Source organism: Gopherus evgoodei, chromosome 1 (assembly GCF_007399415.2).
Source record: "Gopherus evgoodei ecotype Sinaloan lineage chromosome 1, rGopEvg1_v1.p, whole genome shotgun sequence".
NCBI lineage: Eukaryota > Metazoa > Chordata > Testudines > Testudinidae > Gopherus > Gopherus evgoodei.
Window position 1 is genome coordinate 349,546,007 of NC_044322.1, and position 21,773 is coordinate 349,567,779.

General features: G+C 39.8%; 1 protein-coding gene across 2 annotated transcripts in view; it reads left to right on the plus strand.

Moving 5' to 3' along the window:
- The window catches only part of SEMA3A (semaphorin 3A), a 209,648-nt gene that overhangs the window by 112,133 nt on the left and 75,742 nt on the right, over positions 1–21,773 (plus strand). For both annotated transcript variants that reach the window (XM_030561793.1, XM_030561881.1), the window contains 2 exons: positions 11,073–11,166; positions 19,427–19,546. In XM_030561793.1, coding sequence (XP_030417653.1) covers positions 11,073–11,166; positions 19,427–19,546 — 214 coding nt within the window. The remainder of the gene's footprint in view (positions 1–11,072; positions 11,167–19,426; positions 19,547–21,773) is intronic.

The following is a 21,773-nucleotide window of genomic DNA, read 5'->3' on the forward strand; positions in this document are numbered from 1 at the left end:
TGTCTAGAAAGATTTTTGCTATGTGTGTTGTTGGTTCAGATTCAACCCAGGTCAATAGCAACTGAATATTATCACCTGATGGGTATTCAGTATTCTGTGGACACAACTGGCATATTTTCTGGCTGTCTCAGAAAAAAAAACCCACATAAGCTGAATGGGCATGGAGCCTGGTTTGCATTCCGTGTCTCAAGGTAATCCCTGCAAATGAGGTTTAGCCCTGCAGGTACCAGATACCTTTTCAGAGGTATCCATTGGATTGAGTTGTCATTTACTTCGGTGACATTTGAGAAGGAAGCACGGCGTTGTGGTTAAGCCACAAAACTAGGACTTGGGATATACGGCATAACATCACAGCTTTTCCTCATACTTCCTCTGTGACATAGGGCAAGGCACGTAGTCTCAGTTCCCTGATCTAAAAATGAGGATAACGTTTCCCATACAAGTTATTGGAGTAGAGTGCTTGCAGGATTGCCTCTAACTTTCTACAATGGAGAAAAAAATGAAGCCAGCTATGTACAAAGTGTTGTCAAATGCCCACAGTGAAAAAAGTAAAGAGAAGGATTTTTTTACTGTCATCTATGTCAGTAATTTGAAGTTCAGTAATCTGTAACAACAGCAGGTAAAATATTTTTTTTAATTTAAAAAATATTTATTTTTATTTTTATTTTTATTTTTAAATTATGTCAGTGAAAGTATAATCCAATCCATCTGTGAGTAAAATCATCATCATCATACATAGACTAGTGAAGACCACTGCACCAACCGGAGGGACCGCGGTTGATGGCGTAACTCCAGCCTTTGTATAGTGAATTTCCCACTTTTGACTGAATCCTGCAAATCCGCAGATGTATAAGGTGGTGCCATAGGCAGAGCCAGGTAGGAAGAGGGTTTGCACCCCTTTGCACATCACTGGAGAGTTTGAAAATACAGTGTGCTGAGCTGTTTTTGCCCATCTTGGTGACATAGTCAATGAGTTTGCAATGCCACTTTTGAATATAATGAGTGATTGAAGGAAAGCGAGATCTCTGCAAAATTATGACACTTTGCATACAGTCAAACCACTTTATGCTCATGATTTGGTGCTTACAGTGTATATGGAATGTCTCTAGTTGCTCCAAATCTTCTTGAAAAAAGGTCCAAGTTTTTGACCTCTGTAGCAATACAAGTGTACACAGGTTTGATAGATCCTGAACTTTGTTTTAGTGCAAAGACATTTTTGTGTCCATGCTTTTTTTTTTACATGTTTTTTCATAAGTTTTTGCAACTTCATGCAAGAAGCAGCAAGATCTATTCAGTACCAGTGTGTGAGTGTGCATTGGTTCACCGCTTTTGCTGTGTTTCGACAACCTCAGGTGTGCAGCAGTGATGCTTTCTTGCCAATATTCTGTCAAACTATTGAGTGGATTTGAGGAGATGCTGCTCTGCACATTAGAATCATGGTTGTTGTGAAGTGTTCACTAGCCAAGACTAAGCCAATGCTGTTGCCTGGCTTGTGGAGAAGTCAGAGAATTTCAGCTGTGACCTCCAAGGTCTCCCAGATACCACCCACACTATGGGGTTGAATGGTCTTCTTATATGAGACAATGTCCAGAACCTTGGAGCAAAGACACTGGATCCCTCAGTACAGGTGAAGTCAAGTATTGTGGAGAGAGCTGATGAGTTAATTAACCTAGGCTACAAGGAGAGTTCAAATGGTCAGCAAACCAGATGTTCTTTGACCGACAGGTCTCACTGCCTCCTGCATGTGAGTACAGCGATGCTTCCAATCTTTTCAGGCCTCATTCATAGGACATAGAAGTCAATGGAAAAACTCCCATTGACTTCTATGGGCTTTGGAGCAGATGTTTAGCCAATGCTGCAAGCACAAATGTCAAACCCTGCAACTTGACTTCCCTGCTAATACAAACACAGCTAGAGCCAGAAAGACAGCTGGGGTTTTATTTTTCAAACTTCAGTTGCAAATGTTAATTTTGACATCTGCAAGTAAAAACAAAGAAAGGGGAAAAGGTGTTTCATTCCCACACTGTACATCTCCTGGACCTCTGAATATGCAGTAAGGGCCAGCTAACCTTGCCTCCCTTTTAACCTCCTGATTACATGTGAGCCCCAGCACTTCTTAGTAAGTTCTTCCCTTCACTAGAAGGGTCTTTCTCATTGACAAAGACATATATAGACAATGTATTCCCAAAAATTTGTGTCTTACTCTTTATTGATTTCTTATCCATCTCCAAATTGTAAGTTAGCAAAGTTTCAGTATAAAGAAAGGATAACAGCAGAGTTCAGAAGGTTCCTATTACAGGACAGTCACCTCATCCTGTTGACATGTTTACATCCGAGGTGACAGAATACTCAGCAGGATAACCTCACAGATGTTCCAGACAGACTTGAATAAATAAATAAAATGGCACAATTTGTTCCCTGCTGAATAGGATCAAACTAGTCACTGTACCCAACAGTAAGTTTATACTCAACAAATAAGGCATTTGTAAAACTAAGAGAAGAAGGACTTTGGAATGATCCTCTGACTTTTATATGGCATTTCAGGTGGACCTATGCAAACAGCAAGTGGACTGTTCAGATACCCGTGCTATTTGCATGCACAGAAGACCAAATTCTTCCTTCAGTTACATTTATGCAACTCCTTTGGCCTCTCGTCTAAATCTACTGTTGTTCATGGACAACATATTATAAGAAGGATTTGTGGCTGAGGTGCTTAGTATTTGAAGTCCTAGAACTGTTCATTTGTAGCGCTCTGTGTGTGTGTGTGTGTGTATACACACACACACACACACACACGCTTTAAGTGTAAATATATATTTCAGGGGTCAACAGCAAACCAGTGCTAAACAATTATAACTATGACTTGTGGTCTCTGCAGACATTCAAATTAAGCTTATGTTTCAATGTAAGATTTTAAAAACATATACAGTGCAGAATAACACAGATGCTGTTCTTTTTTCCTGTGTTCATTACCATTAGATGTAATCATGACAAAAAGCAGAAGCAATATGTCATGGATGCAGGTTTTGGGAGTGACATGCCAATAAGTTAAAGCCTCATAAATTGGTGGTGAGGAAGAATAGCTGTCTTAATTTATAGCCATTTAGAAAGGTAAATTTCAGATGTTGCAGAGACCTTGTCTTAATATGTAAACATGGCAAAGGACTAGGAAAGAGATTCATCCATACCCCCCTGGACTTGATGGAAATCTTTTTGTTGACTTCAATGGGCTTTGAAATCAGGCTCCAATGTAGAGCCAGACTGTGCCTGGCACCTGGGTGGCTATGCAAGGGGAGAAAGTACACAAGGATCTTATCCAACTTTTGATGATGTGGCACTTGGCACAGCAGCCAGCCATGACTGAAGTCCTTGTGCTCTCCTGAGCACATGGATTGATCCTCTATTGCCTAACTAGTGACCTTGGCTACCCCACAATGGGTAAAGTTAGGTATGGGGCAGTGAAGCCATGAGTTCTATATAGTTCAAGAATTACTCTAGAAACCCATAGACTTTAATAGAAAACAATCCCCGTGTTGGAGAACTTTTTAATAAAATAATTGACTGTCGCTATTATGCTTTGCCTAGCTGAAACAGGGACTCGTAGGGCCCTGATCTAAAGCTCATGAAATGACTGGGAGTGTTTCCACTTCTAAAATATGGCATCTTTACATATCAGCAAAGGGAATAATCTGGTTTGGTACTGATCTGAGCCACTGATGCTGTGGATTGCTTTACATATATATATGTGTGTGTTTATATAGATATAGATATGTAGAGAAAGTGCATTACATAGTTTTTCCAGCCTCAATGACCTTTTCTGTATGGCGGAGTCAAGAATAATGGAAATTCAGGTGAGATCCTGAACAGAAAAGTTGTCTTTTAATGTGAACTTTCTTTTTAAATAACATTGAATCAAGTACGCTAAAATACATCTGTTTCTGTGTCCTTAACATTTTGGTTTCAGTGAGAGAAAAAACAAACATTCTTTATATTTGTTATTACAAAAAAATCCAACCTGTACTAGAAAACTGCATTGTTCTTAAAAATACTGCTGTGAGTAGTTGTAACTTTTGACAGAGAGAAGTTATAATTATGTCTAACATTACTTACGTTTCCATGCACACAATAGAATTAATCATTTCAAAGGTATTTTTCCCCTTTGCAATATCAGTTTTTGATGTGTTGAGGACCTAATTCTTCCATTATAAAGAAAGATAAAAGTAGACCATGGTATGACCGTGTGGTTTCATATGACAAGTCACTGTAGGGAATGAAGACTGAAGATAAGTTATCATTGCAAAATTGTCAGAGTTAAAATTGTGATAATCTTCCACGTGGTATCTTGCATTCCAGCCTTTTCAAACAGTTGACTCTCTCAATGGCCGTTTGAGTGAAGTAAATACTATTATCCCCATTTTGCAGATGTTGACACTGAGACACAAAATGGTTAAGAGACTTGCCCAAGGTCACACAGGAAGTGAGCGGTAGAGCTGGGATTAAAATCCAGGAATCATGTTTCAGGGCCCAGTCTAACAGATGTTGAAGTCAATGGAAAGCCTTGCATTGACTTAAGCATAGATGGATCGAGCTCTATAATTTCCCAACTCTACACACAGTGCAGTTATATTAAAGTGTACTTAAAGATAAACACTTTCTGCAAAGGTGAATTTCAACCTCCCTACACAAAGTCTGAGTAAACCAAGCAGGGGTTGTGGTGCATGGAATTCATCCCCAAAACAAAGATAGTCCACAAGGATTCAAATCCCACCCGCTCATGGGGGTGGTGTGTCAGACTCATGGGATGGAACAGATAATACAATCCCTACTGGGATTTCCTGTTCATTTGACTTGCGGTATTGTGAAATCAGTGGCCTCTCCTGCACCTCCACAGAGCCCTACCCTGGAACACTTTGAGGGGAATTCTTACAATGTGTCTTCTGGACCTTTGTTGATCATTTTATCACCCACTTAGACCCTGATTCAGGAAAGCAGTCAAGCAGTTGATTTAATTGGGCCTCCCTTTTGTTGGTAGTTCAGAATTTTCTTCTTTATACCATGTAATTTAAAAATAAGAATGAAGCAAACAAGCTAAACATAATGGAGACATATGGCTAATGATTTTAGGTACCTCAGTTTTAAAGTGTTCAGTTAGACACGCTGGGAAGGGGGTGATTTCAGAGGGTGCTAAGAACTTTCTGAAAATCAGTGCTCTTCAAGGGATTTCAAGTTGAAACATGCAAAATTACCAGCTACATTTGAAAAGCTTGGCCTTATGCCACTCTACTTAATTCCTGTCTACATATTGCTATACAAATGCTTGATCACCATTTGTGTGTGTGTACACACGTGTGGAGGATACATTCAACACCCAAATCAGATGTGAAAATTCCCCAGAACAACTGCAGAATCTTACTCTTGCTAAACTGAACCCTGATTATAGAAGCCAATTTTACAAACATTCCCCCGGAGCTACCATTTTCTTTCTCATCAGAAAGCCTCTTGCATATAACAACACCTTTGCTAATTTCATTTACTTACAATGGGACAAGACTGAGACGGGGCAAGATTTATTACTATGACATCACTGATGTTTAGTAATTCATAAAACACTGGGTCTAGGAGTTAACACTGCTGTTATTTCCTCTGATGCCTGACCTCACCACAGTCTAATAACATACAGGAAATCCAGAAGACAAAGGGGGAAAGCAGTGGTCTTGATTGCTAAAAATAACCATAGAAAACTAGCACAATCATCTAATAAAGTATGGCCCTGTAATTTATTTAACATAGTAGTAGAATCTGCTAAAACAATTGGAATCCATTATTCCTGTTCTAAATTTATTATGGAAAATAAGGAGCCTGGGGAGGGAATCACTCAAAGAACTGAGACTTTTAAATTGTATAGTTCAATTGTATGTATCGGTTTTAGGAGTGTGTTTCTTATTGCTTACATATGCTGTCTACTTAATAGCTCAGCTAGAACAGACAATCATTGTATAGCACTTATGTTTCCAGAGGTCATTCTGTTAGAGCCAGACAGTGATGTACGTGATATATTACACTTGACACCCCAGAATGTTGCTATACAAAGGGATTCTAATTCTCAGTGTCCCTGAGAATTGTTCAATATTCTTGATGCTATCTAATGTCTGGTATGCCACTGAGATGGGATTTTTTGGTGTCTTTACTAATCAATCAAGGTTAACATGACATTCATGTCGTGCATTTTTTCTGATTATGCTACTTTTGCTAGGTCATCTTGTACAGAGAAAATAGTATAATGAAATTATTTGGGGTTTCTATAGTCATTTCATTTATTTAAAACAAGTTCTTCTTCTTGTATTTAATACAGTCAGGATTTAGGCAGAGTTACAGAACAGGTAGAGTGAGTGAGGTTTGCATACTGACCCTACAACCATTCTGAGAAAGACACACAAACTAGTCTGCCAACTAAAGCTTGTCAAATATTGCAAAAACAAATGTTCACAAACATTTATTCTTATTTCAAACAATTGTTCACTTTGATCGTGCTTGTGTCCCTCTTTATTCACTTATGTTGCACAGAGATTTGGGGAGTGCCTGTTCTTCCTAAGAACATCGGTATTACCATGCAAACAAAGATATTTATGTGTGAACAAGAGTATTTGGTAATTGACATTGACAAACTGTTTTAACAGCTTTTTCATCCAATCACGGAAGAGAAGCATACAGTGTGACTTAGATGACCACTCACACATCAGAAATAATGAATAGCAAATAAGTAAAGGCAACTATTTGTGAACAGCCCATTTGAATTGCATGTATTTAATCATCATTTGCATTTGTATAAATAAGCAATGCTCTTCTGCAGATCTTGAATCCCTTATAACTATTAAATCATTCAGACTCAAAACAACCCTGGATACTAGAGGAGTGTTTTGAGGCTAACCAGGTGTATCTGAGCCACTGAGAAACTGAAGTCAAACTTTTAAAATTGGGTCTCTGAAGTTCAGCCCTAAGTAAAGATGGCCTGATTTTTAGAGGTCCTGAGCAATCACAGTTCCCATTTAAATCAACAGGGCCTAAAAATTGGGGCCTGAATTATGAGTGGGATTTTCAAAGGAGCCTAATGGAGTTAGTTGCCCAAATTCTACCAAAGTCTAAGAACCAGATTTTCAAAGCTATTTAGCCACTTAAAGATGCAGATAGGTGTCTAGTGGGATTTTCAAAAGTACCTAAGCGGTTTAGGCACCTAACGCCTGTTTAAGTTAATGGGAGTTACTAAGCTCTTACCTGCTTTGTTAGAGACCTAAATATCTTTGAAAATTTGACTCTAAGTACCTAGCTGTATGAATCCACTTTAGAAAAGTTTGGCCTAAGTGACATACTAAAAATCTGTGGCAAAACCAGGAATAGAAGCCCAGGGCCCAATCCTGATTCAGCTTAAGTCAATGGGAAAATATAAGTATCAGAGGCGTAGCCGTGTTAGTCTGGATCTGTAAAAGCAGCAAAGAGTCCTGTGGCACCTTATAGACTAACAGACGTATTGGAGCAGTAGCTTTCGTGGGTGAATACCCCCTTCGTCAGTTTGTCATGCATCCGACGAAACGGGTATTCATCCACAAAAGCTCATGCTCCAAAACATTGGGAAAATATAAGTACAACTAAGCTTTGCACCTTCTGTCTCTCAGGCTTTACCTCCAGGATTATCCTTCTTCCCTCTTTTACATTAGGGTTGACTTGAATTACTTGGGAGCATCTATAGGAAACCAAACCTAAAGACTTTTATAATTCACATAGCGAATAAATGAAGCTATTGTATGTTTAGTATATGGGCGCCAGAATTTCATTTACACTAAGGATATGAAGGGGCCTTAAAGTGGGGATACATTACATTTCCCTCCATTTTTAGGTTTCTTTGCTCTAGCCAGGCATAGCTGAGGGAGCGGCCTTAATGTAAATGAGAATCAGGTCCATGGGTCATTTTGTTGCAATAACCTTTCTTTGAAATCTATCTGATTTTTATTTCATCTTGCTACCAGCTTGCTTTTTCATGAATTCCAATCTCTGATTATATAATAGACTTCAAACAATTTTGAAACAGGGAGCAGTTTGTGAGCCCACTATGTACTTCTTGCTATTTATGGATAAGGGATTTGCTGATTCACTGAGATGTGATGCTTTGCATTCAAATTATAAAGCCCAGGAGGTTTCCAAATTATATGTTCAAGCACTTTTCCAAGGGCAAATAGCTTGCATACTGTCTCGCTAAAAGCTTCTTGCCTTTATTTATTATTTGAACTGAGTTTCCATTTTGGATCTATGTCCAGCACTCTTGAAAATGATCAAGTGCACATTTTTATAGAAACTTTAAGGACTAAATGCTGCCCTCGGATTAATGCATGGAGATCCCAATCTCCTACTGATGATCTCCTCTGAGAGCAGAATTTGGACCTAAATGCCACAAAGTACAGAAACACGTAACCAAATGCTTGTTTCTAATCAGATTCCTTGTTTATTGCTTCTTGCTCTTATTTCTGAGTGTGTGCAAGATCTTCTTAATAATTTGCTCTGTTTACTGCTTGTTTGTTATCTAAAGGGGTGAGGTTTTACTGTGACTTCTGCACTTAAATGTATTTGAGCAAGTTGCCCTACTTGTAGTAGGTTATGCTTCCAGGGGAGCATGCTTCCAGAGGCCTTCAGACTAACAATGATATATTTATGGGTCACCTAACAATTATACATTTATTATTATTATTTCTTGCTGATAGATTTGGGAACTTAATTAACATATTTACATAGTATTTAAACTCAAATATTGAAACACTGTGGGATTTCTCTATTTTTCCTTTTATTTCAAAGGGGTTATTCCCCCAAACCCAAGAGCTTTGAATGATATGAATATATCACAAGAGATATGAATATATCATCCGTATATTCTGTTGGCCAGATTTTCCACTCCGCTATGCCAGTCATAAACCATTATTAATGGAATCACAGTGTCATCAAACTGCTACAATGGAGTCTAAAATCAAGGCCTTCATCTATCGAATAATTCTCCACATCTGTTTCTTATTTGTCTCATAATGGCACGCTGGATTACCTTGGGATGATATTAAAACAGTCATGGCAGTAACTTGTAACATTATCAAGTATCCATTGGGGTACAGGTTGAGCAATTATCTGAATTAATGAAAGAATCCCAAGGAAATATATATTGATGATAACATTTTTATTAAAAATGGCTTATAGCATTAGTGCCATTTTCTGTTACTATTGTCCAGCATAAATAATGTCATCTGCTTATTCCTTTAATTTATTATGCAAGAACTAGATTTGGGGTGTGCAGCTAAAGTTCAGATCAAGTTTTCATTTTTTGTAAGTTAATATGCTACAATTAATTATTTGAGGGAGCAAAGTCAGGAAATAGAGTTAGAGTGGTGGAATGAAGATCATAGTTTGAAGACTAAATGAAAAAAGAGAGGTTGAAGGAGAAGAGAGAGATGCCATGATGCAGAACAGAGAGGATCCTCAGGCATAGGGAGATAGCATAAGAGAAGGCATAGAGTCCTTACAGGAGGTGACTAGGTAAATGGCAAGGTGTGAATGAAGGGAATGAGAAAAGGAAGATGAGAGAAAATATGGAGGCAAGTTGTTAAGATATTGGAAGAAAAATATCATGTGCCTTAGTTGCTTTAAACTACTAATATTGTGTTAGGCCTAAAATACAGGACTGTTTCTTTGTATGCATCTGTACAGCACCTAACACAATGGGACGCCAACTATAATCCAGTGGGCAAGGAAGGGGAAAAAGAGGGTTATAGTAAACTGCATCTGTAACTATAGTTCATGGCCAGGGCCGCCCACAGGATTCAGGGGGCCTGGGGCAGAGCCGGGTCTTCGGTGACAATTCAGCGATGGGTCCCTCTCAGAGTGAAGAACCCGCCATCGAATGCAGCCAAAGAATGAAGCGGTGGCGGTAGAGCAGCCTAAGAGCCGCCGATCGCAGCTTTTTCTTTTTTTTTTCCCCACCTTTTGCAGCACTTGTACTCACCAGGCAGCGCTCCGAGGCTTCGGCAGCACTTCAGCGGCGGGTCCTTCACTCACTCTGAGGCTTCCACTGCACTGAAGCACCTGCCGCCGAAGACCTGGAGCGAGTGAAGGTCTCGCCGCCGAAGTGCCGCCGAAAATCCAGAGAGGCTCATTGGGCCCTTGTGAGGCCCGGGGCAAATTGCCCCACTTGCGCCCCCCTCTGGGTGGCCCTGTCCATGGCATGTACGGATGAGAAGGAAATCTCTCCCCAGCATATATTCTGGCTTTACATGGGAGATGTGGATTTTACCCACTTGCAAAAACTAGAAATGTTGTGCTTAATTTGATTGGCAAATATGGCCCTGAGCCAATGAAAAATAATTAAATGTACTGAAAACCCATTGTTTTGTATTTATTGGCCCGGATTTGTTTAGAATTGGCTGAGGTTTTATTTGATCTCATTTATATCTCATCATGCTGTTCCCCCAGTTCATAGAACTAAAAAGTAATGCACAGAAAAGTACTGAAAGAAATGACTACTAATCATGTGAATGAACAGAGTCTGGCGATAAGGGTAATGCTGGTCTTTAAAAGCCCAAGTTGGCTGGAGCAGGATGCAACACTGCAATTTATGCCAAGATTTCTCCTTGGGAAATGTGGCTATCGTGATCAGTGAAACATGCTTCACCTTTTTTAATTCCAGATACAAAGTCCAGACACCAAGATCTTTACTCAGTCCTTACTCAGGCAAACTCCCAGTGAAAGCAATGCAAAGTTATTACAAATATATGAGGATTAGACTAGATCTCAGGAGTTGTCTGAATGATTTTTGACTAATGTTCAGCAATGTCATTTTAGTTGTTAGACAGACAGTCTGGGCCAGATTCTTAGCTGCTGCAGGTAGGTGTAGCTTCATTGACCTCACTGGTGATATTCCAATTTGCCCCAACTGAGGATCTGGTCCTCTGTGGCTATCTTGGATGCAACACTATACTGTATCAGACTCAATATTAGTGTCCTTTTGTCAGATAATTGTATTAGTTTTTTCTTTTCCTCAACAGGACATCATTTTTAAACTGGAGGATTCACATTTTGAAAATGGACGAGGGAAAAGCCCCTATGACCCCAAATTGCTGACAGCTTCTCTTTTAATAGGTACGTGTGGCAGCATAAAATGAATGAGACCTACTTTCTCTATAGAGAAATACAAGTTTGCTACATTTTCCCTTTCACACTATTTCTCAATGGTTGTGGGTTTGTTGTTGTTGTTTTTGGGGTGAGGGTTCTATGTTAAAATAATTCCAGGTTGATTATTTGGCAGATGGTTTATCCAAGTGTTTTGAAAATAAAGTGACTATATAAAAGATGCCTCAAATATCAGCAGTTTTGCTTGTTTCCCCATTGAAAGCTTGAGATGGCAAGTGTTGCACTCTTAATTTCAGCTGAAGTCAGTGGGAACAAGGGATACTCAGGAATTTCCACATATGAACTCTAAGAACCTGATTCTCCAGCTGACTGTCTGTGTGTGCTAGGGTCTAGAATCTGGGCTTGTGGGGTCTCTGGAATGCTGACTTTCATTCATCAGCACCAAGGGAGATGGGTGAAGTAGCCTCTCACTAAACCTGGAAGGTGAAACCCCAGAGGACATTCTCTTGGAGCATCCAAGGCCTGCAGCTGTCTGATTGGCTTACTCCTTCTACTTGAGCCATCAATGAGCCAGCTGGGCTGTCTGAACAACTGTGCTGACCTTCTGCTGCTGCTGCCACATCAGACCCTTCTTTGTGCCTAAATACCTTTACAAAATCGGGCCCAAAGTTACTATTGCTTCATTGAGCCTGTTTAGATTTTCTGGCTGAGTTTTGCAAAGCAGCCTAGGAGAGTTAGACACACATTAGAATCATAGAATATCAAGGTTGGAAGGGACCTCAGAAGGTCATCTAGTCCAACCCCCTGCTCAAAGCAGGACCACTCCTCAGTCAGATTTTTACCCCAGTTCCCTAAATGGACCCCTCAAGGATTGAACTCACAACCCTGGGTTTAGCAGGCCAATGCTCAAACCACTGAGCTATCCCTCCCCCAATCTTTCATTGAATTAACGGTTATTAAATCAAGAGTTGCTAAATTAATGGAAGATGTGTGTCAAAACCCCCTACACTGCATTAAAAATCTCAGCTTTCCTTTTTATTTTAATGTCTAATTTTTCCTTCTCCTTTTTCTTACCTTGTTCTTATAACAAAGCACAGGAGTCTTGTGTGAGAAGGAAATAAAAAGGCATTTTTTCCCTTTCCCCTTACCTGAGCAGTTAAAATTTCATGGGTTTTGCTACAGTAGCTTTGTCCTTGATATATGACTTTGTGGATCAAGATCAGTAGTTATAACTCAAGATCCAATTGTCTGATGCTGCATCAGCGTCAAGGAGGCATCAATGGGATTTCAAAAATTCACTGTTCTGTGTCCCCTCAAAACACTCCAGAAGATAAAAACTAGTCCAGCGTGAGTTATATTCTCTATTACTTTTCAAACATTGGTAATTGTAGGTCTTTACCCAATAAATATTCATGCTCCATTTACACTGCATTTGCTCATAAAAGACAGCAAAAATACTTAGTCCTGAGGTAGCCCTAATGGTCACAGGTGATGAGCTGCCCTGGGGCCACACAGTTTTGTAAACAATAAAGAAGCACATATCTTGCTTCAACTTGCACCCTGTCCTTACTCCAAATGAAAAGGAAAGAACCATGTGCCTAAAAGGCTGGTGTATAAATTAATGCCGGGGGCAACTTTAATTTGTGATGGAGCTGCTCCCCTGGGATTGACTTGACTATTTACTTTAATATTCAATAAAGAAAAGGGATGATGACAAGCCAGTATTACGTGATACACATGGTATGCAACCACACAAAGTCAAGAGTCTAACCTTTCACATTCCTTTTTTTACCCGGTCCTGCACAAATATGATTATTTTATTTCCTTTGGCTTTGCTTTCAATGTTTTTAACAAATCTTTGCCTTTGTCAGGTTAGTCACATTCTTGCTGCTCAGTATTTTTTTCATTTGTCTTAAATATATATTTCCTGGCTATAGATCATTATCCTGAGCATCTTATTTGGTTTTGACTCAGGCTTCAAGTAGTGTGCTTACTTGTACTCTTGAAAATCAGGCAGATTGATTTTTTTTTTCCTTTTTAAACCACAGGACAATTTTTGCCTCTCTAAGGCTTCTTATTGGTTTCCTTATTGCCACACTGTGCTTTGGGCTACATCAAGGGGTCGGCAAGCGTTCAGAAGTGATGTGCTAAGTCTTCATTTATTCACTCTAATTTAAGATTTCATGTGCCAGTAATACATTTTAACATTTTTAGAAGGTCTCTTTCTATAAGTCTATAATATATAACTAAACTATTGTTGTTGTATGTAAAGTAAATACGGTCTTTAAAATGTATAAGAAGCTTCATTTAAAACTAAATTAAAATGCAGAGCCCCCCGGACCAGTGATCAGGACCCGGGCAGTGTGAGTGACACTGAAAGTCAGCGCACGTGCAACCTTCAGCACGCGTGTCACAGGTTGCCTACCCCTGGTCTACATTATAATGCTACATTTTACTAAAAAAGTTCCCTAAGTACTTTATGAAGTGGGGAGCAGAATCACTCACTGGTTTCCAATGGCTTACTCTGCCAGTGGCCCTCCGGCAGAAAGTTGGTCTGGTGGTAAGCACAACCCCCACTACACCTATGTGGTCTTTGAGGCAGCAGATACAACATTCTAAGTGGGTGGGGTTGACCCAGAAGAGGGTGGAGCCAGGCTGGCTGGGAGATGAGCTGATTGAGCCACAACTCCTTCCCCATAGTACAGTGGTCCCAAAACTTTTTCTGTCACACTCCCCCTTACCTGTAATGGAACCAGCCCACGCCACGCAGGAAACGCAGTCAGAGGGTGGGGCCGGGAGCAGAACTGTGGTCAGGGCCAGGAGTTGGGGGCCTGGAGTGGGGCAGCAGCCAGGGCCCGAGGCTGGGGCTAGATCTGCAGCTGTGACTGGGGCAGAGCAGGGCTGGGTGACACTCATTCCCCGCCCTCCATGGGGGGCTGGCCTGGACCCTGCCACACACACCTGAATGTTCCTCTGTGCTTCCCGAGGGGGCGGTGCGCCTTGCAGTTTGGGGACCACTGCCATAGTAAAGCTCTTTGGAAGGAAACAGCTGTACTTTCTCCTGCCTTTTCCTTTAAGTGAATATCATCTTTACTGCAGCTGCCTTCTTCAAGGCCAGGGATTGCAATTTGCACTCACACATACTCACAAGGTTTTTTCTGTGGATATTTAAAATGATCACTCAACTGTCACTAATATGCAGCCACCTCTGAGGTGTAACATAGCTTCTATACTACCAGCAACCCTAAACAATGACTTTTTTTAAGAGTGAAGGCAAAGAATAAATTCTTGACTCAGAAACAACAAGGCAAATTTTAGATGAGTAGAATGTGATTGCCCAAGTTGGAATTTCAGAGGGACACCAAGATTAATACGCAAAAAGTGCCCTACGATATTTAATAGCCATTAGTATTCAGGGTATTCCATTTTTGTCTCATCTGAAAGAAATATGACAGAGTTTCCTGATAAAATTCAATCGTGTTTTAAAGAAACATTTCATCATTATTAAATTGTTCTAGTATATTTTCAAAATATGTTTCTCACTCCATCCACTTGCAAACATTATTCATTATTTGTTAATGTTCAGTAAAGGTAGCTATTACTACTTTGCTCTGAGTAGATGCCAGTTGTGAACATGCTCTCAAGAATGCAAGCCATTCTTTACCCATCATTCCTTATCTGTATGTTGCTAACTAAACAACCGGCATGTGAGCATGTTAATACATGAAAGTGTTAGGAGTATCTACTCCCAAGGCACTGCTTTCATCTATTACAGGACAGGAGGAAAAGGGAAACGTAGGGTGCATTTCAACTATGAAAATCGCAAGAGCAGGTTAGACAAACCCCTGTCGGGGATGGTCTAGATAATACTTAGTCCTGCATTGAGTGCAGGAGACTGAACTAGATGACCTCTTGAGGTCCCTTCCAGTCCTACTATTCTATGATTCTAAGAGAAGATTATTAACTAACGAATTAGTCTGAGACACTTAGGCTTTACGGATTTTCAAAGATATGTCAAGGAATTAGACAGTCCAGTTGCACTGACTATCAATAGTATTGGAATCATTAAGTTCCTCTGAAAATCCCATCTGGGATTTTCAAAAATCTCTTCGTATTTGGCCCAACTGGTCCCACTGAAGTCAATGGAAGTTTTGCCATTGAATTCAGTGGGAACAAAGTCAAGCCATTGTTGAGTGTCCATGTGTCATAGCGTGCCTCCGATGTTACCCGGTGTGCTGCACTGTCCAGCCTATTCCTGGTACCTAATAATCATAAAGATGTCCAAGCTGTTTTCCATTCACCATGTTATCTTTTATTTCTCCACATTTTTACACACAGAACATAACACAGAGATCTTATAGCAGGTGTTTGCCACACAGCCTCCCTCATCAGCACACCTCCCTCACTGAATCCCACTTTACTTCCTGTTTCTTCTACTTGTATGCTCCCAATTACATCATTAGCCCAGGTGCTCATAATCCCCCATCAAAAATTATTTAATTGCTCACCGCTGAGTCTTCAGCCTTCTTCATGCTGCAGCAACATAAGTGATCAGGGTGGTCCTGCTAACATTCTGTCACATCTAGCCTTAATAGTCTGAGGCAGTCCTCTGTCCACTTGGTACCAGATTTCATTAGGGAACTCTTTCCAACCTGTTGCAGTAACCTGCCCATTCCAGCATTAATTTTATCTTCATCCTTGGACAGCTAAATTTGATCCTGACCTTAAAACAAGAACCTCAAACTTCAGTAATGTCCAAGAACTAAGCAACTCTTTTATCGTTAAGAGCTGAAGACAAAAAAGTACAAAAGATACATGAACATTGTTTAATTTCAGGCATCTTGGTATCTAAGAAAATCTGAAAATTGTTCTTGAAGTTCAATGGATCAGGAAAAACTGTTCTTTCCAAAAGATTTACAATGAGAAACAGAGTGGTTGTGCACTGTAATAGTCACCTCTGTATTTGGAAAGTTAATATACAATATATCTGTTTGTGCACATGTGTCAACACCGGTTCTTTTGGCCAAAGAGATTTGTTTTCACAACACCTAGCGCCTTACACAGGAGCTGCATGCTGATGAAAGAAAATTATGCATTTGCTCAGTATAGGGAGCGATATCCATTTCTTTATGCTGTCTGGACATAAATGAAAAATGACAATTTGGTTTTTTTCAGCTTCAGAAATTATTGTAAATTTTTTGAACTGTAAATTCCAATATTTTTTAAAGCTGCTAGTGAAAATACTGTCCATTTAGGCATTAATCGGAGGTTGGAGGGCTTAGCAATGGCATGAGAAACCCTTTTAAATTTATAGTAGCCATGAGTGATTCTCACGTGCTTAATGCTTATACCTAAGGGACAAAATTTTGATCTAGATTTCAAACTCAAGTTCTGGGAAATCATTTGGGGTTATCCTGAATCTGAAAAATTGCACAGAAAGAGGTTCACCCCTCTTGTGAGTTTCCTGGTACTTCTTGCTCCTGGTTGAGCTGGAAATAGAGTAAGAACACCTCTTCCTGCAGTCCTGTGCATCTAATGCTAACTGGAACAAGGAGACACAGATGTACAAAAAATTAGAAATGATTTTTAAAACACAATGGATTCAGTCCTGCAATTCTTACCCATGAAAGCCCAATTTCTCACCCGTACCCACAATAAGGACCTCACCTAATGTCTGTTGACCTCAATGGACACTGGATTGAACCTTGTCAGAATTCTTGCATATCTCAGTGAATCAGTTCAAGTTGTAGACCAAGAGTCAAATAGTTATTTACTTGAAACATACTCACCCATCCCTACTTAGAGGTAGCTGTAATAGAAAGCAAAAACTTGCCTTTTGACCTCCAAAAGCTAAGTTCAAGCCCAGTTCAGAACTCTACGTAAAATGTATCCTTCAGCTTCTTGTTGGTGAGATTCCCACCCCACCTATGACTGCTGGCAAAGACAATCTCCATCAGATCAGATCAGATCACAATAATGTTAAATTGTCATGTGATGAGCTGGCACAAAACAGGAAGCCATGTTGCATTCTTGAGGTGACTGCACCTCAACAGTTTTACAGTTCTTCGTGTGTTGAATGAGATCCTCAAGCACTGAGAGACCCCAAAATGCAAAATATTACAAAAATCTTAATAAGTTGTTGAACTATTTGCTTAATTGTAATAGTCTATTATTAAATTTGGAATCCTTTTTTTCCTCGAGTGACTTTCCCATCTGTTGACAGCTTAGAAATAAAAAACTGGTTTTGTTGATTTATATTGATTTATTCTGACTTGCTTGGGAGTGGATGAAAAGAAAATGAGGATAAGGTTAAGGAAAGGTTAAGAGGAGCATCAAAGTCATTTTTCACAAGCCAAAGGGGTTGTTGTTCTTAAAAATCTCAGCTGCATATGCTGTACATAATAAGGACTATAATTAAGTGATTGTCTCCTGTTTGAAAAAAAAAGTAGAAAATGAAACAGAAGAATGAGAAATTGTTAATTAATGATATTCTGTTCTGTTTCACTTCTGATTACATCTCCTGCTGGGCACGACTGGTCTATTTGCTTATAATCTCTGCTGTGAATTCATTCAATTCCACACCTTTCTGCTATCATGTTTTCACCCTTCCTGACTTTCATCAATACCATATGGTACCCAGCATCAATTGATAATTTTATGCTATCAGTGTTTCAGGGGAAGGACGCTAATGTTATCCAATAGGCATGTTTGGACATGGCTGTCCCCCCATGGAAATATCTAAAATTGGCGTGAGAACCATACGCTTGTTCCAAAAGGGTGTTTGAAAATCAGTCTATGGTGGGATTCAGCCTGACCAGAAAAATCTATCACTGGAGCTTTAAAAAACTGTTGCTTCATCCTCAGATTTATCCTTCTGTCTAACGACGATATTGGTTGAGAGGAATGACATACTTTTATTTTAGTTTCCCAGGGAAAATCTGGGCTGGATCTGCTTATATATGCACTATAAGGGCCAAATCCTGCAAAGTGTACTCTCAGCTTCCTAAATCCAGAGTAACTCCATGGAATAACTCTGCATTTACTCTTAGCAAAATTGGCACCGTCATTTGGCTATATATCTGGCACCTTGAAACTGCTTGTGGATAAAATACTAATTGTGTATCTAATTCTTTTTCTTGGAATTCATTTCTTCACCAAGTGGTCTAGGACTACTGTGAACAGTGGCACAATGCAAGGATCTATTGTGAGATTTGAGCTTCGCCTTTTGAATTGGGACCACATCATTCTTTGTCCCTGGTAACCCTTCTGGTTGGATTAGCAGTGGCATTTCTGGGTCTATGTTATTATGTGAGTTTGAGTTCAGACTTGACCACCTGTGTACTGCTTATGGGCTGGATGCCACAGAAAGGTTTATCCTCCTTCCCTACTACCTATGCTGAGAGAAATGTGTGCCACTGAGTGACAGTCTTGCAAGCAGAAAGTTCACAAAAAGGAAACAAAAAATGTTCTAATTCCCAAACAGGGGAAGATGCTCATGAAAGTGCTTCCAAAGAATTCATCATTAAAATCTGATATGAGAAAGCAGTTCACATGTAAATAATTCAGGGAAAGAATTCAGCAACTTTCTGAACTGGGAACCAATGGGCCTGATTCTCCACAGCTTGAAACCATGTGTAACCATTTGCAGTGGTGCAAAGTGAGGTGTAAATCACTGCCAGTCTTACTTGAGAATCAGGGTCTAATATCTTCAAGTGGCTGCTTTAGTGGGTACCGAAAAGACAACCGCAGACATGTATCAGAAACATGTCAAGATTAACACTAGGATATAACAGCTGGAACTGCATGCATGTTCAACAGGAGGAATAAAGTTTCACTATGATATCACTGATCTGCCTGGGTCCCTATATCCCATCAATATAACATAAAAGCAAGGTTGCCAACTCTTGCTATTTTATCACAAGTATTGCAATATTTGGTACTTTTCTTAAATGCCCCAGTTTCTTGAGGCAAGTGATTATGTGAGAAACTCAGCTTTAATTAAAAAAAAAACTATTAAATTTCTAGCCCTCGTGGTTGCAGAGAAAATCCTGAAAATGTGACCCCAGTGCATCCCAAAGGCTCAGAAACTAGATGGCAAATAAAGAGTACCACCACCAATTACATTTTAAAACCTCACAACTTTTAAGCCAATCTCATGATTTTTGGAGCCTACTCATGATCACTGAATGATTTGAGAATAGTGTAACAGGTAGCAATATGTGTTCACGTCTCAACAGAATGTTTACAGTTATCTCATATCATTCTGCAGATGGAGAATTGTACTCTGGGACAGCAGCAGACTTCATGGGTAGAGATTTTGCCATTTTCCGAACTCTGGGGCACCATCATCCAATCAGGACGGAGCAGCATGATTCCCGTTGGCTGAATGGTATGAGAGACGTAAATTTTTTCCAGTATTATATTCATGTAGCTCTTAAAGTCTAGCATACCGCAAACAGTTCCTTTGCAGTAACACCCATGACATGTTTACCTCTTCTTGATATGCAGCAGAATTTTGTCTTAAACCAGTTAAACTAATCAAGACTGATTTATAAAGGAGCGCTTTTTGGTTTTTAATTATATTGAGATTTGTGGAGTGTGATTAAATTTAAACCATATCCAGAGGCAGCAGCTAAAGCAGTATCATGTGGCAGGAGCAGACTGTTGTACATATATGTTAAACAGGACTTCTAGGCCTGAGGAAGAACCAGCAGGAAAGTCTGAGCACAGATGCTAGAGAGACTGTTGACTGGAGTTGTACCCGCTACAGGCCAATTCATAATGCAGCCGGGTCATCTCTGAGGTGCAGTTCTGACATTGGCCCTCCAGACTCCCCAGGAGGAGAAAGAGGAGAAGGGAAATTAGATAACAGGAGCCCTCAAACATGCCTTAGCTCCCAATATGTTAGGGTGTCAAAGGAGCCCTGGGTGCCCTTGAGCTTGCCTCCATCACTGGAATCTTTGCTGTTTTCACAGGGCAGAGTAACTTCACTTATAATGTGCAGTTAACCAGTTAGACTCAGAAGTGCTCGTTTGCCAGTGCAAATGCCACAGCTATAGGTGTTAGCAAAGAATTTGCACATGCAAATAAAGGTCTGATCTAATTCCAAGTGAAGTCAGTTTCTACTAACTCCAATGGGATTTGGATAGGCGCACAAATGTACATCTGTTTTTGTCCATTAACATATTCATGCATTCACAGATTTAAAAAGCTAACTGGTTCCAATAGCTTGTTTAAAGTAATTGAAGACACTCCGGACAACCTCATATTGATATTTAAAAGACTTAGGGCTAAATTTTGTAAAGGACTGACAGCTTCTCTTTCTGTAGATACAGTTTGTATTTGCATTCCTATTTCTGAACCCCTAAAATATGTTCAAATGTTTGCACCTACCGTGAGGGTCAGGTAGTCATATTTGCATCCACAATTCAGTGCAGGTGCAAAAATACAGACGCAGTTTTTTCAAGGGCAAAAGGGAAGGTATCTTTTGAAACATGACTTTTAATGGGCAAGCATATTGGCTATTGCCAAGATTTCCTGGTATCAGGTTAGCATTATTTTGTTTAAACTACAAGATCTCTTGGGAAGGGATTTATTTTTTATTAGATGCCTGGATGGTGCCTAACACAATGGATCCCTAACTGAGATCTCTAGATGTTAATGTAATACAGATAACATGGATATAATAATAATTATAAACACATTAGATCTGATTCTGCTCCCATTGAAATCAGTGGCAAAACTCTCATGGGCGACAGAGAGAACAGGTTTGCATCAACTGGGTATTGCTTTTGCAGTTAGTTTCGCCCGATAGTACAGAAATATTGCTCATTGATTTCTTGTTGTTCTGATGATAAACAGGGTATCTGCACTTCAGGGAACATTGAAGTGGAAGTGAGAGTTTGTCACTGATCTGTATAGATAGATTCTGCCAGGAGAGTATGTTGCTGTGGGGTGGATTAATACTAAGAATAGCACAGGACCCATGCCCATGGTGATGGCCTTGGTGAAATAAAGCCCAATCATGCAAGTAAAAGCTGCTTTTGTGCAGTAGATTCACACAATGACAGATGAGTCAGGAGGATTTATGCAGTGGGAAAGCACAGCCATTGTCCACATCCCCTGCACTTCATCCCTGAAAATGTGTCATTCCTTTGTGGATTCAGTTATCAGTCTTTCCGTGCTGAATGTGAAAACTGCTTTTCCCAAATTAGCATCTGAGAGGGTGCGGAAACCAGAACTGCTTCGTGCTGAAGATGGAGAGAAGTATGAGAGTGCACACAAAGATCTTGCAAACCCTGACCCCTCTCAAATGAAATATTCTTGAACTAACCCAAACTGGAGACAATTTCAACCTTTTACAGAATATACATGAGTTTGGGATTTAATTACAGTCCTTAAAATTGCATTTCTGCATGGCAAAGTCCTGTTGAATTTACTAACATAAGAAATTGTTCTCAAAAACCTATATAAGGGATTAGAGATTGATCCTGTGTGATTTACTAGAGTTAGATCCCTGCGAAAGGTTGGTTTGAGAATTCTATTAGAGAATTATTTCTCCTTATTAAAGGCTACAGGGCTTTTTCCAGTACATTTTCATTAATGAGGTCCTGCCT